Raw genomic sequence first — 20,102 nt, forward strand, 5'->3', positions numbered from 1 at the left:
TAAAACGTAGGGGGTAACACTGTCGTTTTTATCAAATGAAACATGAGGGGTGACACTGGTTTTTCTTTCGTCGTCATGAAAAAAACCATAAGGGGTAACACTCGTTTTTTATTGGTCGTCATGAAAAAAGACATAAGGGGTAACACTGTTGTTTTCCTTTGGTCGTCATGAAAAAAAACACAAGGTGTAACACTGTCGTTTTTATCAAATGAAACATGAGGGGTAACACTGTCGTTTTTTATTGGTCGTCATGAAAAAAAATATAAGGGGTAACACTGTCAATATTGATCAATTAAAACATAGGGGGTAACACTGTCGTTTTTATCAAATGAAACATGAGGGGTGACAATGTCGTTTTTTATTGGTCGTCATGAAAAAAAACATAATGGGTAACACTGTTGTTTTTTTATTGGTCGTCATGAAAAAAAACATAAGGGGTAACACTGTTGTTTTTTAATGGACTCGTCATGAAAAAATAAAAAGGGGTAACACTGTTGTTTTTTATTGGTCGTCATGAAAAAAACATAAGGGGTAACACTGTCGTTTTTTATTGGTCATCAAGAAAAAAAACATAAGGGGTAACGCTGTTGTTTTTTTATTGGTCGTCATGAAAAAAAACATAAGGGGTAACACTGTTGTTTTTTAATGGTCGTAATGAAAAAAAACATAAGGGGTAACACTGTTGTTTTTTATTGGTCGTCATGAATAAAAACATAAGGGGTAACACTGTTGTTTTTTTATTGGTCGTCATGAAAAAAAACATAAGGGGTAACACTGTTGTTTTTTAATGGTCGTAATGAAAAAAAACATAAGGGGTAACACTGTCATTTTTATCAAATGAAACGCAAAGGGTAACACTGTCGTTGACAGAGAGAGAGATGAAAAATGTCCTCTCACACACGCTCGCTCACTCACACCCCTCCCCTCCCCTCTCAGACACCAAGCGATGTGGCATCATCCAGCTGGCGGCCATCAGCAGTGTTATTTGATTACGCTCAATTTTCACTCATAAGTGTGTGAGGATTTCAGTGAAAATGGAAGGCGTTTGAAGAGGAAGGCATTTCAGTTGAATAAGAAGGCATTTCAGTTGAACAGGAAGGCGGTTGATCTTCCTGTTCAACTGAAACGTCTTCCTGTTCAACCAAAATGCCTTCTTATTCAACTGAAATGCCTTCCTCTTCAAACGCCTTCCATTTTCACTGAAATCCTCACACACCTGAGTGAAAAACCTTCTTTTTTTTGCCACATTGATTATTCTGAAATAATTTCGACATTTCTTAATTGAAAAGCATAATGAGGTGGCACTATTAGTCTGTCTATCATCATTTGCAAAAAGAATATTCACTTTTTATTATTTTGAACTCCACAGTAAATAGTGCTGCCCACTACTGGTAGGCTTAAAGGTATGGGGAATACAGGTAGACTAACCAATGGCATAGGGCCATACATTGATCTTCAATGAGACAATTAACAAAGATTGGTTGATTTTGAGCTTGGTTTATTAAACAACAACACCAAATAGATCTAGCGGCTGCTAGAATGAATATTGAATCACAGACTCTTGGTCGGGATTCCAACAACTGTACAGCTCCTGCAGAGCCGTAGCATTCTTCAATGCATTGTGGGCAATGTTGATTTTTCCCAGGAAGGGGTACGACAGATTATTTTGTTTATAGCTGCCTAACCCCGGAAAGAGCGCCTTACTGAGTTGACAGGTGTCCAAAAATCTGGGGCCCAGCTGCTTGAACTGATCGGTGAGGGCACACCTGTATAGCTCTTTTTCCAGTTTATGTCGGTGAATTAGTTTGGCGTTGTGCGCAGCCAGCAGCACGGGCTGCTTTAAGGACCGCAGGAAGGCGATGAAGGAGGTCAGGGCCTGGTGCAAGGTGACGGTCATCTTAGATACTGACAGATAGTCCTGGATGAGTTTGCCATTTTTGACCTCGAAGCCTGTGACCGCCGTGGTCTTTTTGTCGATGGCGACCTCGGGCATCATGTACACGTTGAAGGTGTGATCTCCGCTGATGGCCGCCAGCTGGATGATATCACCAATGCTGGGTTCTGAGAGGGGAGGGGTGGGAGTTACCAAGCGAGCGTGCGTGCATGCGTGTGTGCGTGCGTGAATGAGTGCTCAAGTCTGCGTTAAAGAGTAGAAAACATTTTTGAAACACATACAATAACTCTAAATTTAAACAGCAAGCGGTTTAGCATGTTATCACTGGGAGTTGGCTGTGAAATGTTGATCTCTGGGAGTCGTATTGAAGAGCATGCAGTGATGACCTCTAATGCATACAGAGGGACAGGACATGTAAAATCACAATACTGATGAAGTGATGAAAATGTGTCTGTGTGCAGTAGGCCTACCCAATTCCGTGGTCTCCAGGTCAAAGAAGACTAAAGTTCTAGGGAAAGACGTCTGGAAAGGGCGAGAAAGAGGCCATCGCAGGTCATTATGACATCCGGTTAGAGTGCGAACATAACCGATAGATGTTATTACATTGTGGCTAATAACAATTCAAATGTGTAATCTAAATCATAGATGAAAATTATTCAGCAATGTCAGTTCAGCTTTAAAAAGTTGGTAAACAACTGAGATAAAATAACAATTAAACAATTTTCCTGCGTAAATAGATATATACATTACCATGGACTGCATATCTGAAATGGCCGTGAATTCCCTGATGAGATAAGAAAAAACTGCCGGATAGTGCTGGTTGGCTCAATTCTTAACAATGTCAGAGAGTCTTTGTCACAGCAAAAAGAAATTGCTTCAACAACCAACATGTATTGAATAGGTTCTTCTAACCAGGGGTGGACTGGGAGAAAAATTCAGCCCTGGCATTTTCTCTCCAGACCAGCCCACTACATTATTAGCGCTAGGGGTGGGACGAAACGAACGGGAAGAACCCTGTATATCCGAATAATAGTGCAGTTTTTTGTTTTTCAAGTTTGTGTTTCTTGTGCTGCTGACAAGAAAGTTGTGAAACCCGAACAGGAAGTTAACAGACATCCTGTGGTTGCTGCATCTCCACCCTCCATATCTACTACAAAACCCTTGTTAAATATCACACATGATCCAACGCAAAATCCTCTCTTGCAGTTATTAGTCTGTGACTGTGAAAATCGTTTGGTGTAAGCCCAGCATTAGTTAAAACCAGACTCGGACAATAATAACAAAATCTCCTGACAAATAATCTAAATAGAAACATATTACAGACAGTAACAGCATTAGAGCTGAAACCAATTTGTTTTAACGGTGACTCAGTCATTATGAAACCATAAATAGAGAATTTAATTTTTTTTCTCATATTCTCATACACGTGTATGTGCACATGTATGTATACATGTGCACACACATGTATAAGAGAATGCATATCTATTCAGACCTGTAATTCGGCCTACCTGCATGACTGTTAATTTAACTTAAAAGATATGCAAATGTTTGAAATTAAAATCAATGTGAAAATCTTCAACCAGGAAATAATCATAATCAAACCTCTCTCTCTCTCTCTCTCTCTCTCTCTCTCGAATAACTTCTATCAGGTGAGGAAAACCTGTTTGACAGGAGATGATGGTAGCAGAGAATATAAAGAGAGATTTATGAATAACCAATTGTCATTTTATCACACATATAGTTTCTTCACATAAACCTTTCAACATACATATTGCATTCCTCACGAAATAGTCATCACCTCAGTAAACAATAAATGAATTGAAAGATTACAATAAATTCAATGGCAAATATTGCAAATTAAACTAATTATTTCCAATAGGATTACTTGTATTTTGTGCTAAAATTCAAAGCGTCACATCTGTATTTACAATACAGCTTGATTCTGCATCTCTATTTACACGTCAATGTTTACTGTTGCTATGGCAACAAGAGACTGCTAACGTTAGCAGCTGATGGCTAGCTTAGCCAAATCATCTGAACAATAATAACCCATAATATCACAATTCGGCCTATTTAAACAAAATCAACCACAACTACCAACAATCACAGCCCTTCAACTCTGGGCTAATATGTTGTCGCAAGTATGCAGTTAATTAGGTCACATCACATTCAATGTAAAAACGTTTTCTACTTTGTTTTGGACATGTCTCAAAATGTAGCCTAGCTAGCCCCAGGCTAACGTTACATAGCATATATGCCTCCACTCGCTCGTCTCCTGGCGCAGCAGCACCTGCTGGGGTGTGGACCCCGGCACCAAATAGGTCTGTCAATTTTGAACATTTAACTTCCATCTCCAGAGGTTTTTCAGCACCACCCGGGCGTTTTCAGCTCCGTACCGGCTCCCGCGACTCCGGCCCATGCCATGAGGTCCCGCCCACCCTGGTTTGTGTTGTGATTGACAGCACTGTCAGGGCTCTCTGAGCCAGTCAGCCCATGATTGATTGACAATGACAAACATAGACCAATAATATGCGTCGATGCTGGCAACACACTGCTAGCTCTCTGTAGCCCATTGGCCAGCCCAATTGGAGGGAATTTAGAGAGAGAGGAAAAAAGAAAACATAGCGGACCGGACCGGCCCACATTGGGTCAACGGCCCACCGGGACGATGCCCGGTATGCCAGATGGCCAGTCCACCCCTGCTTCTAACTACACACCAGAGTAGTTAGACGGGGCGGGGGGGGGGAGGGGGAGGGAGAGAGAGAGAGAGAGAGAGAGAGAGAGAGAGAGAGAGAGAGAGAGAGAGAGAGAGAGAGAGAGAGAGAGAGAGAGAGAGAGAGAGAGAGAGAGAGAGAGAGAGAGAGAGAGAGAGAGAGAGAGAGAGAGAGAGAGAGAGAGAGAGAGAGAGAGAGAGAGAGAGAGAGAGAGAGAGAGAGAGAGAGAGAGAGAGAGAGAGAGAGAGAGAGAGAGAGAGAGAGAGAGAGAGAGAGAGAGAGAGAGAGAGAGAGAGAGAGAGAGAGAGAGAGAGAGATAGTGAGGTGAAGGGAGAGAGGCGTAGACAGGATGTGTTAGAGGCAGATGTGATGCCCTCTGACTCATACTAATAATGTGATTTACAGGTCAAATAGTTAGGCCTGTGAGGCGCTCTGTATCAATACGGCATGTCATCTACGCTGTTCTCACTCCTCTCTATTGTGGATACTAAAATGTGGATGACAAATAATGAGGAACACAGTTCTGTGCTCATTAATGTGTGTTATAGAATAAATGGTTAAACTGGTTTGGCTGCATGGTTCTGGATTGTTTATGAAAATACGGGCTATTTTTCTTGGAATTCAAAGATACCATTTATGGTTCCCGTATTAAAAACACTCCGATTTGTCAATTTCTCTCTTTTATTGTTTTTAATTCATCACTGCAGCCATGTAGTACACCCTTAAGCAAAAAAATATTGTCTCATTCTTTTTTAATTGCCACATTAATTATTATGTAATAAGGTTAGACATTTCTCAATTGACGCGTTGTGCACGGCCAGCTGCACGGGCTTCTCTAAGGACCACAGGAAGTCAAGGAAGGAGGCCAGGGCCTCGTGTAAGATGATGGTATTCATAGCTCTACCGTTCTAGAAGAGTTCGCATTATGGACCCTGAAGCCTGGGACCGCCGTGTCCCCTCTTTCGATGGCGACCTGAGGCATCATGTACATGTTGAAGGTGCAATTTCCGCTGATGGCCGCCAGCTGGATGATATCACATCGCTTGGTGTCTGAGAGAGGGGGAGGGGAGTGAGTGAGCGAGTGTGTGTGCATGAGTGAGTGCGTGCGCAAGTCTGCATTAAAGAGTAGACAAAAAAGTTGAGACACAGAATAGCTCTAAAATGAAACAGCAAGCGGTTTAGCATATAATCACCGGAAGTTGGCTGTGAAATGTGGAGTTCTCGGAGACTTAACGAAAAGCATGCAGTTATGACCTTTAATGCATTCAGAGGGGCAGGACATGTAATATTACAATAGGAGACAGATTTACATGTACAAAAGTTTTTGGTATATTATGTCGTATACAAATCGATCTGAGCGGGCCATGGCCTGATTAAACTATTGAGAGATAATTGATGAAAATGTGTCTGTTTGCCGTAGGCCTACCCAATCCCGTGGTCTCCAGGTCAAAAAAGACCTGCAAAGGGTGAGAAAGAGCACATATACAATTATGTGCAGAGCTGTGCTATATGCTCAATGCTATAAACATATTTACAACCATAGATTACAAGCATAGATTACTATGTTGATGATTAAATCAGACAATATACAAGGTTTTAAAAAAAAACTCTTTAACACCCAACGTAAAGAACTGCGCCTATATTTGGGTTCATTGCGATGATGCTGCACCAGAGGCCCCCTTTCTTTCATTCAATATTTATGTGAATCACAAAAGCCATTGAGGTCGGACTCCAGTTTGCCTTTTTTTAATAAGCAGAAGCTTTACCCTCATGAATCTTTTTTTTTTGGACAATCATCAATATTCAAATAAAAAATAAAATACATTTTACACAAATGGCACCTCATACAAGGCCGTGTCCGTCCAAGATGGACGCCGAAAACGAGTTTCACCGCTCAAATTAAGGTCGGTAACTTCCGGCACAAATACGACAGAAGATAATGACCTGTCCAAACCGTGCCAATGATTAATAGTAGATAATGATCGTAAATAGGATAATATATCCATTTATAACAAGCTTTCTTTTTTGACCAATGTACACCCCGAAACATAATCATAAATAGTACTATATATGGTATATAAAAGACAAACAAATAACCAAAAGAAAGCAGAGCATGCCTCTTAGTAATCGGTACATTCATCCATACATTCGGGAGAGAGAGAGAGAGAGAGAGAGAGAGAGAGAGAGAGAGAGAGAGAGAGAGAGAGAGAGAGAGAGAGAGAGAGAGAGAGAGAGAGAGAGAGAGAGAGAGAGAGAGAGAGAGAGAGAGAGAGAGAGAGAGAGAGAGAGAGAGACAGAGACAGAGACAGAGACAGAGAGAGAGAGAGAGAGAGAGAGAGAGAGAGAGAGAGAGAGAGAGAGAGAGAGATAGTGAGGTGTAGGGAGAGAGGCGTAGACAGGATGTGTTAGAGGCAGATGTGATGCCTTCTGACTCATATTAATAATTTGACAATATGTGGCTGCCGTTGGTGACTGTATTTCTGTGCGAAAACAAATAGATAAGCAGCGTGTGAAAATAAAACAAAATTGAATGAGTCAGTGAACCACCGGTTTTTAATGGAATTCCAACACTATGGGATTTAAAGAAATATGTTTTTAACGGCAGAGTTTTGTTTGCATGAGCAAAGGAATGGAGCTTTAACGGATAATACTATAGAGTGTACATTTAACCCGATTTACAGGTCAAATAGTTAGGCCTGTGAGGCGCTCTGTATCAATACGGCATGTAATCTACGCTGTTCTCACTCCTCTCTATTGTGGATACTAAAATGTGGATGACAAATAATGAGGAACACAGTTCTGTGCTCATTAATGTGTGTTATAGAATAAATGGTTAAACTGGTTTGGCTGCATGGTTCTGGATTGTTTATGAAAATACGGGCTATTTTTCTTGGAATTCAAAGATACCATTTATGGTTCCCGTATTAAAAACACTCCGATTTGTCAATTTCTCTCTTTTATTGTTTTTAATTCATCACTGCAGCCATGTAGTACACCCTTAAGCAAAAAAATCCTGTCTCATTCTTTTATAATTGCCACATTAATTATTATGTAATAAGGTTAGACATTTCTCAATTGACGCGTTGTGCACGGCCAGCAGCACGGGCTTCTCTAAGGACCACAGGAAGTCAAGGAAGGATGCCAGGGCCTCGTGTAAGATGATGGTATTCATAGCTCTACCGTTCTAGAAGAGTTCGCATTATGGACCCTGAAGCCTGGGACCGCCGTGTCCCCTCTTTCCATGGCGACCTGAGGCATCATGTACATGTTGAAGGTGCAATTTCCACTGATGGCCGCCAGCTGGATGATATCACATCACTTGGTGTCTGAGAGAGGGGGAGGGGAGTGAGTGAGCGAGTGTGTGTGCATGAGTGAGTGCGTGCGCAAGTCTGCATTAAAGAGTAGACAAAAAAGTTGAGACACAGAATAGCTCTAAAATGAAACAGCAAGCGGTTTAGCATATAATCACCGGAAGTTGGCTGTGAAATGTGGAGTTCTCGGAGACTTAACGAAAAGCATGCAGTTATGACCTTTAATGCTTTCAGAGGGGCAGGACATGTAATATTACAATAGGAGACAGATTTACATGTACAAAAGTTTTTGGTATATTATGTCGTATACAAATCGATCTGAGCGGGCCATGGCCTGATTAAACTATTGAGAGATAATTGATGAAAATGTGTCTGTTTGCCGTTGGCCTACCCAATCCCGTGGTCTCCAGGTCAAAGAAGACCTGCAAAGGGTGAGAAAGAGAACATATACAATTATGTGCAGAGCTGTGCTACATGCTCAATGCTATAAACATATTTACAACCATACGACTTTACCCTAAATTCTAGCAAACATTTTCCTCAAATTGCATCGTCAACAAGTCCAATAGACGTTGTCGAGTCACAACGTGACTTTATTTTGACCCTCTGCCGACATGAGAACATAATCTTAAAGGATTGGTAATCCATTCGTAGTTTTTTGGGGGCTGGGGGCTTCCTGCTCCCAACCCCATTACCATCCAAGGGGTTGAAGTAGAGACAGTGGACGCGTACAAATTCCTTTCAGTGCGCATGAACAATAAACTGGACTGGAAAGACAACACAGAGGCCCTCTATAGGAAGTGTCAGAGCAGACTCTTCTTCTTCAGGAGGCATAGGTCATTTGACATGTGTGGCAGGCTACTAAAGATATTCTATCAGTCTGTGGCAGCCAGCACACTGTGCTTTCCTGGGGCATGCTGGGGAGGAGGCATCAAGGCTGGGTGAGGAAGGCTAGCTCTGTTGTAGGACTTGAACTGTCTGGAGGTAGTGGTGGAAAGAAGGTCTATTGCCCCAACACATTTCTCCGACGGGGGATTAATAAAGTTGTATCGTATCGTATCGTAATTGCAATTCTAAATATTTGTTTAGCAATACCAATAGGCCCAGGTAGGAGGAAAACCACGTTGACTTGTTCTTGTTCATCTAATTTCCTCAATCCATTGACCTTGAATGATAAATAACGATGAGTTGGTTTTGAGACTAATCTAAATTCGTTCCAAAATACCAATAAGAACACCAGTTATATCATTATGTTATCAAATAAAACGAGTTGATCCATTATCGGCGCATTAACATTGCAGTTGTAAGTCGGTAACCCCTCCTTCGCTAACTCCTTATTGTACCGATAGTGATATGTTGTTTGACTTTCTAATGACAAATGTACTTATTGTAAGTCGCTTTGTATTAAAAGCTAAATGCCCTAAAGGTAAATATAAGGCAACAAGCGCTCGATTGCATGTCTTGGCTGCTATAACACACACCGATTCAAAGTCCCTTGACTGGGATCCCAACAACTGTAGAGCTCCTGCAGAGCCCTAACATCCTCCAATGCATTATGGGCATTGTAGATTTTCCCCAGGAAGTGCCGCACCAGGTTCACCTGTGAATAGCTATCTATCCTCGGATAGAGCGCCTTACTGAGTAGGAAGGTGTCCAAGTATCTGGAGCCCAGCTGCTGGAACTGCCTGGTGAGGGAACACCTGAGCAGCGCTCTGTCCAGTACAGGTTTGTCAAAGCGTCTGGCGCCGTGTGCAGCCAGCAGCACGGGCTGCTCTAAGGACTGCAGGAAGTCAAGGAAGGAGGTCAGGGCCTCGGTCAAGGTGACGGTCGGCACGGCTGTACCCTGCAGGAGGAGGGCGCCATCTCGGACGCTGAAGCCCGTGACCTCCGCGGCCCCTCTGTCGATGGCGATCTCGGGCATCATGTACACGTTGAAGGTGCGCTCGCCGCTGATGGCTGCTAGCTGGATGATCTCACACCGCCAGGTTTCTGAGAGGGGTGCGAGTGTGTGAGAGCGAGAGTGAGAGTGAGAGAGACAATGTGGAGGGTCTTGGTGCGTTAAATGGTAGAAGGATAGAAAGAGTGTGAACACAGGTAATAGCTCTAGGGATCTCTTCTCTAGCAGTTTGTCCGTTCTGGGCGACTGTAGAAACATTGTGGTGCAACAGGGCGGGCTCCGTGGAAGAGGAACCACACTCTCTACGTAGATATAAACGGCACATTAAATGTTAATTGCTGATAGCATACTGATAAAAAGTATATTCCAATCCTGCCAAGTTAATACAACAGATGTCATTTAATTGTACACACCAGACCTTTCATTTCTTCTACAAAATCAAAGATAATTATCGCCTGCTGGGTCTTGTAAATCAGACTCAACACAAAAACATCACAAAATGACTGGGTTTTATGGGAGGGGGGCTCAGCCTTTTCCGGAGGAGTTTAAGCCCCCGCTATCACCGCCGCTGCGTAGGCCTAACCCAGTAAATGTATTTGGATGGTTTCACATTATTTAGAAGTGGCGATTGGACAGATGTACACATGCCTATGCATCGACAAGTAGTTGGCATATACTAATCGACCTAAGTGGGCCACGGCCTCATAGGATCATGGATAAACATGTTATGAAAAGGTGCTCGTGTGGTAGCCTCTACCTAATCCCGTGGTCTCCAGGTCAAAGAAGACCACTGTTTTACCCCCAGACGTCTGCAGGGGGCGAGAAAGAGGGCATTGGTCGCAGGTTATTACAGCCGGGTGGAGTAGGAACTTATTCTAAATCATGGATGGAAATTATTTAGCAAAGTTAGGAAATCTTAAAAAGTCTGTAAACAATTTAAGTTCTAAACTCAATAGGCCCTACATATTATTTGGAGCATGAAAACTTAGCTTTTGTATTATATTTAACATAAACAACACTTGGATAGGATAGGTGGATAGGTCTACATTACCTTGATGGACTGCATATCGAAAATAGGCAGTGATCCCGTGAAGCTGTTTCGGAATAAAACTTTGAACGGAGGGCCGATCCTTTTCTAATGAAGGGATAGCTAGACTTTCATTTTTGTTCAACAGAAACCAAACGTGGATTTCTCGCAGTGTAGCGGATGCGTTCCTGCGTTTGCGCGCACACATGACTCTGGTCGGAGCAGGTAGACGTTTCTCAACTGTTCGTTTGCATAGGCCGTCAGGGTCATTGTATTCATGAGCATGACGTAAGAGAATACAAGTAAACAGTTAGCCTTTGGAATTTAGCATCTAAATTCAACGAAAACAGAATAAACAAATGCTAATCTTCTACGTATAATTGAAAGTATTGGTACACCTTGTGCTGCGTCATGACGCGGCACAAGAGGCTGGGGACCCTGGTGACATGTTGGACCGAAATCACCCAAAACCACCGATGTCGATCTCCATTCAGCTGCCTTTCAGCTGCTCGCAGAATCTGTTCTCTCAGGAGTTCTTTTTTGTTTAACCATAACGATATAATAAAATAAATTAATGTTTCCTGTTTGTAAGGGACATTACGAATTTAGATTAGACCGAAGAAGCAATATTTATTTCCATGAACAAGTTATAGTGCCGGTTTGACCCAATCCTTAAAGTCAGAGAATCCTAGTCAAAGCAAATATTTTTGGCCTCAGCCAACATGTATTGAAAATGTAACTGCACACTAAAGGAGTTAGAAGGGGAGGGAGAGATTAGGGGGAGGTAGCTAGTGAGGTGAGGTGTATTGTAGACAGGAGGATGCGGTAGAGACAGTGTTACACTAGTAGGCATAATGTGACAATATGTGGCGGCCGTTGGCTCAAGAGTGACTGGAGGTTTGTATAACTAATAGATAAGCAGCGTGTGTGTGTCATGGAAAATAAAACAAAATTGAATGAGCCAGTGAACCAATGGTTTTAAACGGAATTCAAACACTGTGATTTTTTATCGGCTTTTCAAAGACTCCGGCTTATTCTCAACTTTTAAGATTCAGGTGCAATAATTCATGAACTACTTCCATGCCCTTGAAAACGGCTTAAAGGACCAGGTAGCACTCTCATTGTATCAAATTTCAGGGGGAAGAGAGGAGGATACGGTGACGAACACTAAACACTTTGGCTGTGCTCCGTGGCAGGCCCATATGCAAATGCATTCACACACACACACACAAACAAAACCTGTGCTGGCCATAATTATAGTGGCACTACTAGGCTTTCATCTATTATTTAATTCGCACAAGAGAATGAAACACTCCCGTGTCACACGTTGATGTAAATGAACGTAGAAACCAAGAACAACCACAAGAAGTGTATCAGTGCCCCCTAGTGGACAACACAAGACTTTATAACAGACTGGATTTTCTGTTTTCTCTCTATGAATGAATAGATCATAACAGAATCCATGCCACAGACGTGCATGCAGTCTGGTACCTGACCACGCAAGCAGTACCCGGGCTGCCCAGCGTCATCAACAACGACCACGGCTCCACCAGTGACTCAGGTGTGTGTGTGTGTGTGTGTGTGTGTGTGTGTGTGTGTGTGTGGGTGTGAGAGAGATTCTGGGTGTGACTCTCGGTGTGTCTATTTTTGCACCAAGCAGCATTCACAGCATCAACAATTTGCCTTTGGAAGGCAGGGCTGAAGGAGGCTATTTGAATAGATAAATGCAAATAAGAAATGAATAATGATGGCCAGCACAGGTTTTCTTTGTGTGTGTGTGAATGCATTTGCATATGGGCCTGCCACAGAGCACAGCCATAGAGTTGCACAAGTGTTTAGTGTTCGTCACCGCATCCTCCTCACTCCTCACCCCTCTCTCTCCCTCTGACTCCCCCCCCCCATCCTCCTCACCCTCGCTTTCCCTCTGACTCCCCCCCCTCCCCCAGACTCTGACAGCGGGATAACTCACAGCCACATGGGCTTCCTGGTGTCCAAGACGTACACGGTGTCGGAGGACGGCTACGGCTGTCTGTCGGGCTTCCGTGCTGCTACCCAATGAATATTTGGGAAAAGAAGTCACTAAGCGTGACTTTTTAATACATTCTGTGTGTTTGGAAATTGTTTGTTTCTAACCCTTTCTTGTTTTTTTGCAAGAAACAAAAATAGTGAACAGGCAGCATTTTTTAGGATTATAGAATGATTGAATGATGGAATAAACAAAGATTAGTTGGTTATGAGATGGTTTAATAGACAAATATACCATTGGGAAAACCAGTTATATATTTTTAAACAACAAAAGCAATCAAAGCAGAAAGAAAGTCAAACTGTATAATCAAATAAAACGAGATGATCCATGATTTGAACATTAACTTTGCAGTTTTCAGTAAGTCGTAACTCCTCCTTCGGTATCTCCTTATTGTACCGACAGCGATACATTATTTCACTTTCTTATGAAAAAATGTACTTATTGTAAGACTCTTTGAAAAAAAGCGTCGGCTAAATGACCTAATGTAAATGTAATACAACAAGCGCTCGATTGCATGTCTTGGCTGCTAGAACACAAACTGATCCAAAGTCTCTTGACGGGGATTCCAACAATTGTACAGCTCCTGCAGAGCCCTAACATCCTCTAATGCATCATGGGCATTGTAGTGTCTAGGCAGGAAGTAGCCCGACAGATTCACAAGTGAATGGCTGTCAAACCCTGGATGGAGCGCCCTACTGAGCGGTAAGGTGTCCAAGAATCTGGAGCCCAGCTGCTGGAACTGCCTGGCGAGGGAACAACCGAGTAGCGCTCTGTCCAGTACTGGTTTGTCAAAGCGTCTGGCGTTGTGTGCGGCCAGCAGCACGGGCTGCTCTAAGGACCGCAGGAAGTCAAGGAAGGAGGTCAGTGCCTCAGTCAAAGTGGCGGTGGGAATGGCTGTACCGCGCAGCAGGAGGGCGCCATCGCTGACGCTGAAGCCATTGACCGCCGTGGCCCCTCTGTCGATGGCGACTTGGGGCATCATGTAAATGTTGAAGGTGTGAACTCCGCTGATGGCCGCCAGCTGGATGATATCACACTGCCAGGTGTCTGAAAGGGGAGGGGTGTGAGCGAGCGAGTGAGTGAGCAAGCGAGTGTGCATTAAATAAGTTGAAACACATAAAAAAGCTCTAAAATGAAAAAGAAAGCGGTTTAGAATGTTATCAATGGCAGTTGGCTGTGAAATGTAGAGCTCTCGTATGCATATTGAAAAGTATGCAGTGATAACCTCTAATGCATTCAGAGGGGCATGTGAGAGGGGCATGCCAGGACATGTGATATCACAATAGGAGACGTATTGACATGGAGGCCTACAGCCAAGTTGTTGATATACTATGCAATTAACAAATCGATCTGAGCGGGCCATGGCCTGATTAAACTATTGAAAGATAAGGGATGAAGCTGTAGAGGTGCCCGTATGCAATTGGCCTACCTAATCCCGTGGTCTCCACGTCAAGGAGTGTGTGAACGTAACCGATAGACGTTATTACATTGTACCTAATAACAATTAGACAGTGTAATCTAAATTATATAGGAAAATATTCAGCAATGTTAGTTCAATGTTAAAAAAAAATCGTTAAAAAACGGATATAAAATTACACTTAAACTGTTAGGCCTACAATATAAATACGATTAACTATGTTCGTGTGTAAAATATAGGTTTATAGCCTACATTACCATGGACTGCATATCGGAAATGGGCAGGAACTTCCTGATGAGATAGAAAACTCCGCAAATGAGTTGACTTTCGTTTTTATTAAACAGTTGCACAATGCACATTAGACGGCAGCCGTAACACAGAAAACAAAAAAAATCTCATCGCAGCAAGTAGGGGTCCGGCATGTGCTGCAGCACCGCCCAGTGCCAAAGCTTTAAAACTGCGACGACAATAAAATGATAGTTTATAAATAACTCTGGTAGTTTTTTTTGTTCCACGACATTTTTTAATGTCATGTTTGCAGTGTGGGATGAAGAGATGGATAATTTGATTCATTTAATTTTTTATTAATTTATCTTCAATTGTGTATTGGCCTATCAGATTTGTCTTTACGAGTTCGCGATTCATCTTCGGCTGTTCAATAGGACTCAGCTCCCAGTTCCTCTAATGGTCTTCGATTCAAGGAAACAGGATTTATTTTTAATAAGAATACAGAAAAGTTAGGAAAAAAAAGTGTTGTTGAAATCATTGTACACTGAATAAAGTGAAATCATGAAATTAATCGAACGCGTGTTTAACAAACACTATAGGTAGCTTATACACCAAAGGGTTGGCGTGTGTTGGAGAAATGAACGCTTTATTTTCGTACAAAGTTTGTTAAATTTTGAAAAAATAAATGAGACTACATTTTGGTGTTTCAGGACTCGCTTTCTCTCTCTCTCTTTGTTTCCTGGTTTACGTTTCAAACACTATTCCTTTCTCTCAATTTTCTAAGATCATAATTCAAACTTGCTCAGGGTGAAAAAAAAAAGAATTATGAAGATGTGATGTAGACGAAGCCTCTATTGTGATTTTTATTCAGTGAACCCCCGAACTTAAAGTGTAAATTGATCCTATGCTGAACACAGACAACATTCAGTAAACCCGCTAGTTATTAACCAAACAGAAAAACAGTCCCTCACATGTACACAATAAACTCAAGGTCTCAAACACTATTGTTTTTTATTGGTCTTCATGAAAAAGAACATGAGGGGTAACACTGTTGTTTTTTATTGGTCGTCATGTAATAAAACATAAGGGGTAACACTGTTGTTTTTTATTGGTCGTCATGTAATAAAACATAAGGGGTAACACTGTTGTGTTTTATTGGTCGTCATGAAAAAAAACATAAGGGAAATAATAGAAATACACACATACATTTTAATGTCATGTATATCCTCTTTATTGATGATTGCTTATTGTGTATTGTCATCGCCTCAGTGGAGCAGTGGAGTGCACCCTGCCTAAGCCATTGGAGACCATGGCTCAATTTCTGTGGAAAACACAATATCTTTCATTTTAATTTAAACGTAATGCTATCATGTCTAATGCACTGTCATATATTACCTCAGACATATTTAAATTACATTTCTCAGTGGGAATTGGAGAGAGCTGTGAGCTAAGTTAACCCCCTGGAGACCGGGGTTCAAGTCCGGTTGATGTCTTCTGTCTGTCTCTATTTCATGCGAATTATAAAGTCAAGTATAACCTTTGTGATGACTTTATCCGGTGTCTTGATGGTGCATTGTTAAGTTCGGAGGTTAACACTCTAAACAGCTCATGTTCGGGGCCCTGTAAAAACGTCAACAGGGGTGCCACTGTCGTTATTCTTTGGTCGTCATGAAAAAAAACACAAGGGGTAACACTGTCATTTTTATGAAATGAAACATGAGGGGTAACACTGTTGTTTTTTATCGGTCGTCATGAAAAAACGTAAGGGGTAACAACACTGTCGATATTTATCAATTAAAACATAGGGGGTAACACTGTCGTTTTTATCAAATGAAACATGAAAAAAACCATAAGGGGTAACATTGTTGTTTTTTATTGGTCGTCATGAAAAAAAAACATAAGGGGTGACACTGTTGTTTTTTATTGGTCGTCATGAAAAAAATCACAAGGGGTAACACTGTCGTTTTTATAAAATGAAACATGAGGGGTAACACTGTCGTTTTTATCAAATAAAACATAGGGGGTGACACTGTTGTTTTTCTTTGGTCGTCATGAAAAAAATCACAAGGGGTAACTGTCGTTTTTATCAAATGAAACATGAGGGGTAACACTGTCGTTTTTATCAAATGAAACATAAGGGGTAACACTGTCGTTTTTTATCGGTCGTCATGAAAAAAGCTAAGGGGTAACACTGTCGATATTTATAGAATTAAAACATAGGGGGTAACACTGTCGTTTTTACTGGTCGTCATTAAAAAAAAACATAAGGGGTAACACTGTTGTTTTTTTATTGGTCGTCATGAAAAAAATCATAAGGGGTAACACTGTTGTTTTTTATTGGTCGTCATGAAAAAAAACATAAGGGGTAACATTGTCATTTTTATGAAATGAAACATGAGGGGTAACACTGTCGTTTTTTATCGGTCGTCATGAAAAAACGTAAGGGGTAACAACACTGTCGATATTTATCAATTAAAACATAGGGGGTAACACTGTCGTTTTTATCAAATGAAACATGAGGGGTGACACTGTGGTTTTTCTTTGGTCGTCATGAAAAAAACCATAAGGGGTAACATTGTTGTTTTTTATTGGTCGTCATGAAAAAAAAACATAAGGGGTGACACTGTTGTTTTTTATTGGTCGTCATGAAAAAAATCACAAGGGGTAACACTGTCGTTTTTATCAAATGAAACATGAGGGGTAACACTGTCGTTTTTATCAAATAAAACATAGGGGGTGACACTGTTGTTTTTCTTTGGTCGTCATGAAAAAAATCACAAGGGGTAACACTGTCGTTTTTATCAAATGAAACATGAGGGGTAACACTGTCGTTTTTATCAAATGAAACATAAGGGGTAACACTGTCGTTTTTTATCGGTCGTCATGAAAAAAGCTAAGGGGTAACACTGTCGATATTTATCAATTAAAACATAGGGGGTAACACTGTCGTTTTTATTGGTCGTCATTAAAAAAAAACATAAGGGGTAACACTATTGTTTTTTATTGGTCGTCATGAAAAAAAACATAAGGGAAATAATAGAAATACACACATACATTTTAACGTCATGTATATCCTCTTTATTGATGATTGATGATTGATTATGGTGTATTGTCATCGCCTCAGTGGTGCAGTGGAGTGCACCCTGCCTAACCCATTGGAGACCCCGGCTCCCTTTCTATGGAAAACACAATATCTTTCTAATGCTATCATGTCTATTGCACTGTCATATATAACCTCAGACATAATTAAAATACAAATCTCAGTGGGAAGATGAGAGCGCTGTGAGCAAACCCCCTGGAGACCGGGGTTCAAGTCCGGTTGATGTCTTCGTTTGGAAGACTCTTATCTCTATTTCATGCGAATTATAAAGTCAAGTATAACCTTTGTGTAGACTTTATCTGGTGTCTTGATGGTGCATTGTTAAGTTTGGAGGTTAGCACTCTAAACAGCTCATGTTCGGGTCCCCGCACAAACGTCGACAGGGGTGCCACTGTCGTAATATATTGGTAAACATGGAAAAAACATGAGGGGTAACTCTGTCGTTTTTTATCGGCCGTCATGAAATAAATATAAGGGGTAACACTGTAGATATTTATCAAATAAAATATAGGGGGTGACACTGTTGTTTTTCTTTGGTCGTCATGAAAAAACATAAGGGGTAACACTGTCGATATTTATCAATTAAAACATAGGGGGTAACACTGTCGTTTTTATCAAATGAAACATGAGGGGTGACACTGTCGTTTTTTATTGGTCGTCATGAAAAAAAACATAAGGGGTAACATTGTTGTTTTTTATTGGTCGTCATGAAAAAAAAACATAAGGGGTAACACTGTTGTTTTTTAATGGTCGTCATGAAAAAAAACATAAGGGGTAACACTGTTGTTTTTTAATTGGTCGTCATGAAAAAAAAAACATCAAGGGTAACACTGTTGTCTTCGTCAAATAAAATATAAGGGGTAACACTGTCGTTTTGGTCGTCATGAAAAAAACCGTAAGGGAAATAATAGAAATACACACATACATTTCAATGTCATGTATATCCTCTTTATTGAAGATTGATTATTGTGTATCGTCATCGCTTCAGTGGTGCAGTGGAGTGAACTCTGCCTAACCCACTGGAGATCGAGGCTCAATTTCTGTGGAAACACAATATCTTTAATTTTAAACGTAATGCTATCATGTCTATTGCATCATATATAACCTCAGACATCTTTCTTTAATAAGTCTCAGTGGGTAGTGGAGAGAGCTGTGAGCTAACCCTCTGGAGACCGGGGTTCAAGTCCGGTTGATGTCAACCTTGGAAGGCTCTTATTTCTATTTCATGCAAAATATAAAGTCAAGTATAACCATTGTGATGACTTTAATCATTGTCTTGATGGTGCAATGATAAGTTCGGAAGTTAACACTCTAAACAGCTCAGGTTCGGATCCACGCAAAAACGTCGACAGGGTTACCACAGTCATTTTTTATTGGTCAACATGGAAAAAACATGAGGGGTCACTGTCGTTTTTTATCGGCCGTCATGAAATAAACATAAGGGGTAACACTGTCGATATTCATCAAATAAAACATAGGGGGTAACACTGTGGTTTTTCTTTGGTTGTCATGAAAAAAAACACAAGGGGTAACACTGTCGTTTTTATCAAATGAAACATAAGGGCTGACACTGTCGATATTTATCCATTAAAAAATAGGGGATAACACTCGTTTTTATCAAATGAAACATGAGGGGTGACACTGTTGTTTTACTTTGGTCGTCGTGAAAAAAACCATAAGGGGTAACACTGTTGTTTTTCTTTGGTCGTCATGAAAAAAACATAAGGGGTAACACAGTTGTTTTTTATTGGTCGTCATGAAAAAAAACATAAGGGGTGACACTGTTGTTTTTTATTGGTCGTCATGAAAAAAAACATAAGGGGTAACACTGTTGTTTTTTATTGGTCGTCATGAAAAAAAAACATAAGGGGTAACACTGTTGTTTTTGATTGGTCGTCATGAATAAAAACATTTTGAAAAAATAAAATAAAATCCTTGTCAAAGAAAATATAAGGGGTAAAACTGTTGTTTTTCATCAATCATCATGGGAAAAAAACATAAGGGGTAACACTGTCGTTTTTATCAAATGAAACGTAAAGGGTAACATTGTAGTTTCTTATCTGTCGTCATGAAAAACCCATAAGGGGTGCGGTCCGGGATTATACACAGCGTTATAACAAGGATTCAGGAGGTTATTTCTAAAGGTTTACAAAGGAAAGTGACAATAAAAGAAAGCCTTCATTTTCATCCAGAGTTACGAGTTGTCTGATATGAGGAAAGTGACGGTTTCTCCGTCAAGTGAACCGTACGTCTTTGCTCTTTTTTTGCCATCCAGTTCACGTGCGGGATTCCAGAATCAAAACGATAACATTCAAAGTGTCTATTAAGCAACATTTTACACCAGTTTTAGAATGTTCACTACAACAGATGTTGAACCTCAACATGCTTATGTAAAATCAGCATAGTACCATATTCAGCTATGGACAGTTCTGCGTTGTGCGTCATAGCCTACGTCGGCCTACACAGACAATGTTCTAAATAAAATGAA

General features: G+C 41.0%; 3 protein-coding genes across 12 annotated transcripts; 1 reads left to right on the forward strand and 2 right to left on the reverse strand.

Annotated features, from left to right (window-relative positions):
• Positions 1–1,481: 1,481 nt before the first annotated feature.
• On the reverse strand, positions 1,482–2,890 carry LOC115550710 (DNA polymerase III subunit epsilon). Its single transcript, XM_030365981.1, has 3 exons — positions 2,645–2,890; positions 2,365–2,416; positions 1,482–2,061 (listed from the first exon to the last, which is right to left on the reverse strand). The coding sequence occupies exons 1-3, from the start codon at positions 2,654–2,656 to the stop codon at positions 1,535–1,537; spliced, it is 591 nt and encodes a 196-aa protein (XP_030221841.1). The 5' UTR covers positions 2,657–2,890; the 3' UTR covers positions 1,482–1,534.
• A 2,381-nt stretch (positions 2,891–5,271) lies between these two features.
• LOC115550712 (uncharacterized) lies at positions 5,272–11,693 on the reverse strand. Of its 10 annotated transcripts, none has more exons than XR_003977945.1 (6): positions 10,868–11,608; positions 10,574–10,625; positions 9,520–9,908; positions 8,311–8,341; positions 7,789–7,934; positions 5,525–6,065 (listed from the first exon to the last, which is right to left on the reverse strand). XR_003977945.1 is itself a non-coding variant. In XM_030365985.1 (5 exons), the coding sequence occupies exons 1-5, from the start codon at positions 10,880–10,882 to the stop codon at positions 5,501–5,503; spliced, it is 645 nt and encodes a 214-aa protein (XP_030221845.1). In that variant the 5' UTR covers positions 10,883–11,693; the 3' UTR covers positions 5,272–5,500. The 10 variants fall into 10 exon arrangements, 2 of the variants coding, with proteins under 2 accessions (XP_030221845.1, XP_030221846.1); XR_003977946.1 differs by having other exon boundaries at positions 9,558–9,908; positions 10,868–11,605; XM_030365985.1 differs by lacking the exon at positions 7,789–7,934 and having other exon boundaries at positions 5,272–5,658; positions 10,868–11,693.
• LOC115550715 (cGMP-inhibited 3',5'-cyclic phosphodiesterase A-like) lies at positions 10,963–13,325 on the forward strand. Its single transcript, XM_030365990.1, has 3 exons — positions 10,963–11,068; positions 12,291–12,404; positions 12,790–13,325. The coding sequence occupies exons 1-3, from the start codon at positions 11,050–11,052 to the stop codon at positions 12,900–12,902; spliced, it is 246 nt and encodes an 81-aa protein (XP_030221850.1). The 5' UTR covers positions 10,963–11,049; the 3' UTR covers positions 12,903–13,325.
• The last annotated feature ends 6,777 nt before the right edge of the window (positions 13,326–20,102 follow it).

This window comes from Gadus morhua, chromosome 9 (genome assembly GCF_902167405.1).
Source record: "Gadus morhua chromosome 9, gadMor3.0, whole genome shotgun sequence".
In the NCBI taxonomy this organism is placed as follows: Eukaryota; Metazoa; Chordata; class Actinopteri; order Gadiformes; family Gadidae; genus Gadus; species Gadus morhua.

Coding starts and splice junctions, on each gene's coding strand:
- LOC115550712 (XM_030365985.1), bottom strand. Junction 9,909..10,573: donor CCTGGAGACCACGGGATTAG/GTAGAGGCTACC, acceptor CACCCCTCTCAG/AAACCTGGCGGTGTGAGATC. Junction 5,659..8,310: donor CCTGGAGACCACGGGATTGG/GTAGGCCAACGG, acceptor CCCCTCTCTCAG/ACACCAAGCGATGTGATATC.
- LOC115550710 (XM_030365981.1), bottom strand. Junction 2,062..2,364: donor CCTGGAGACCACGGAATTGG/GTAGGCCTACTG, acceptor CTCCCCTCTCAG/AACCCAGCATTGGTGATATC.
- LOC115550715 (XM_030365990.1), top strand. Junction 12,405..12,789: donor CGGCTCCACCAGTGACTCAG/GTGTGTGTGTGT, acceptor CCCCTCCCCCAG/ACTCTGACAGCGGGATAACT.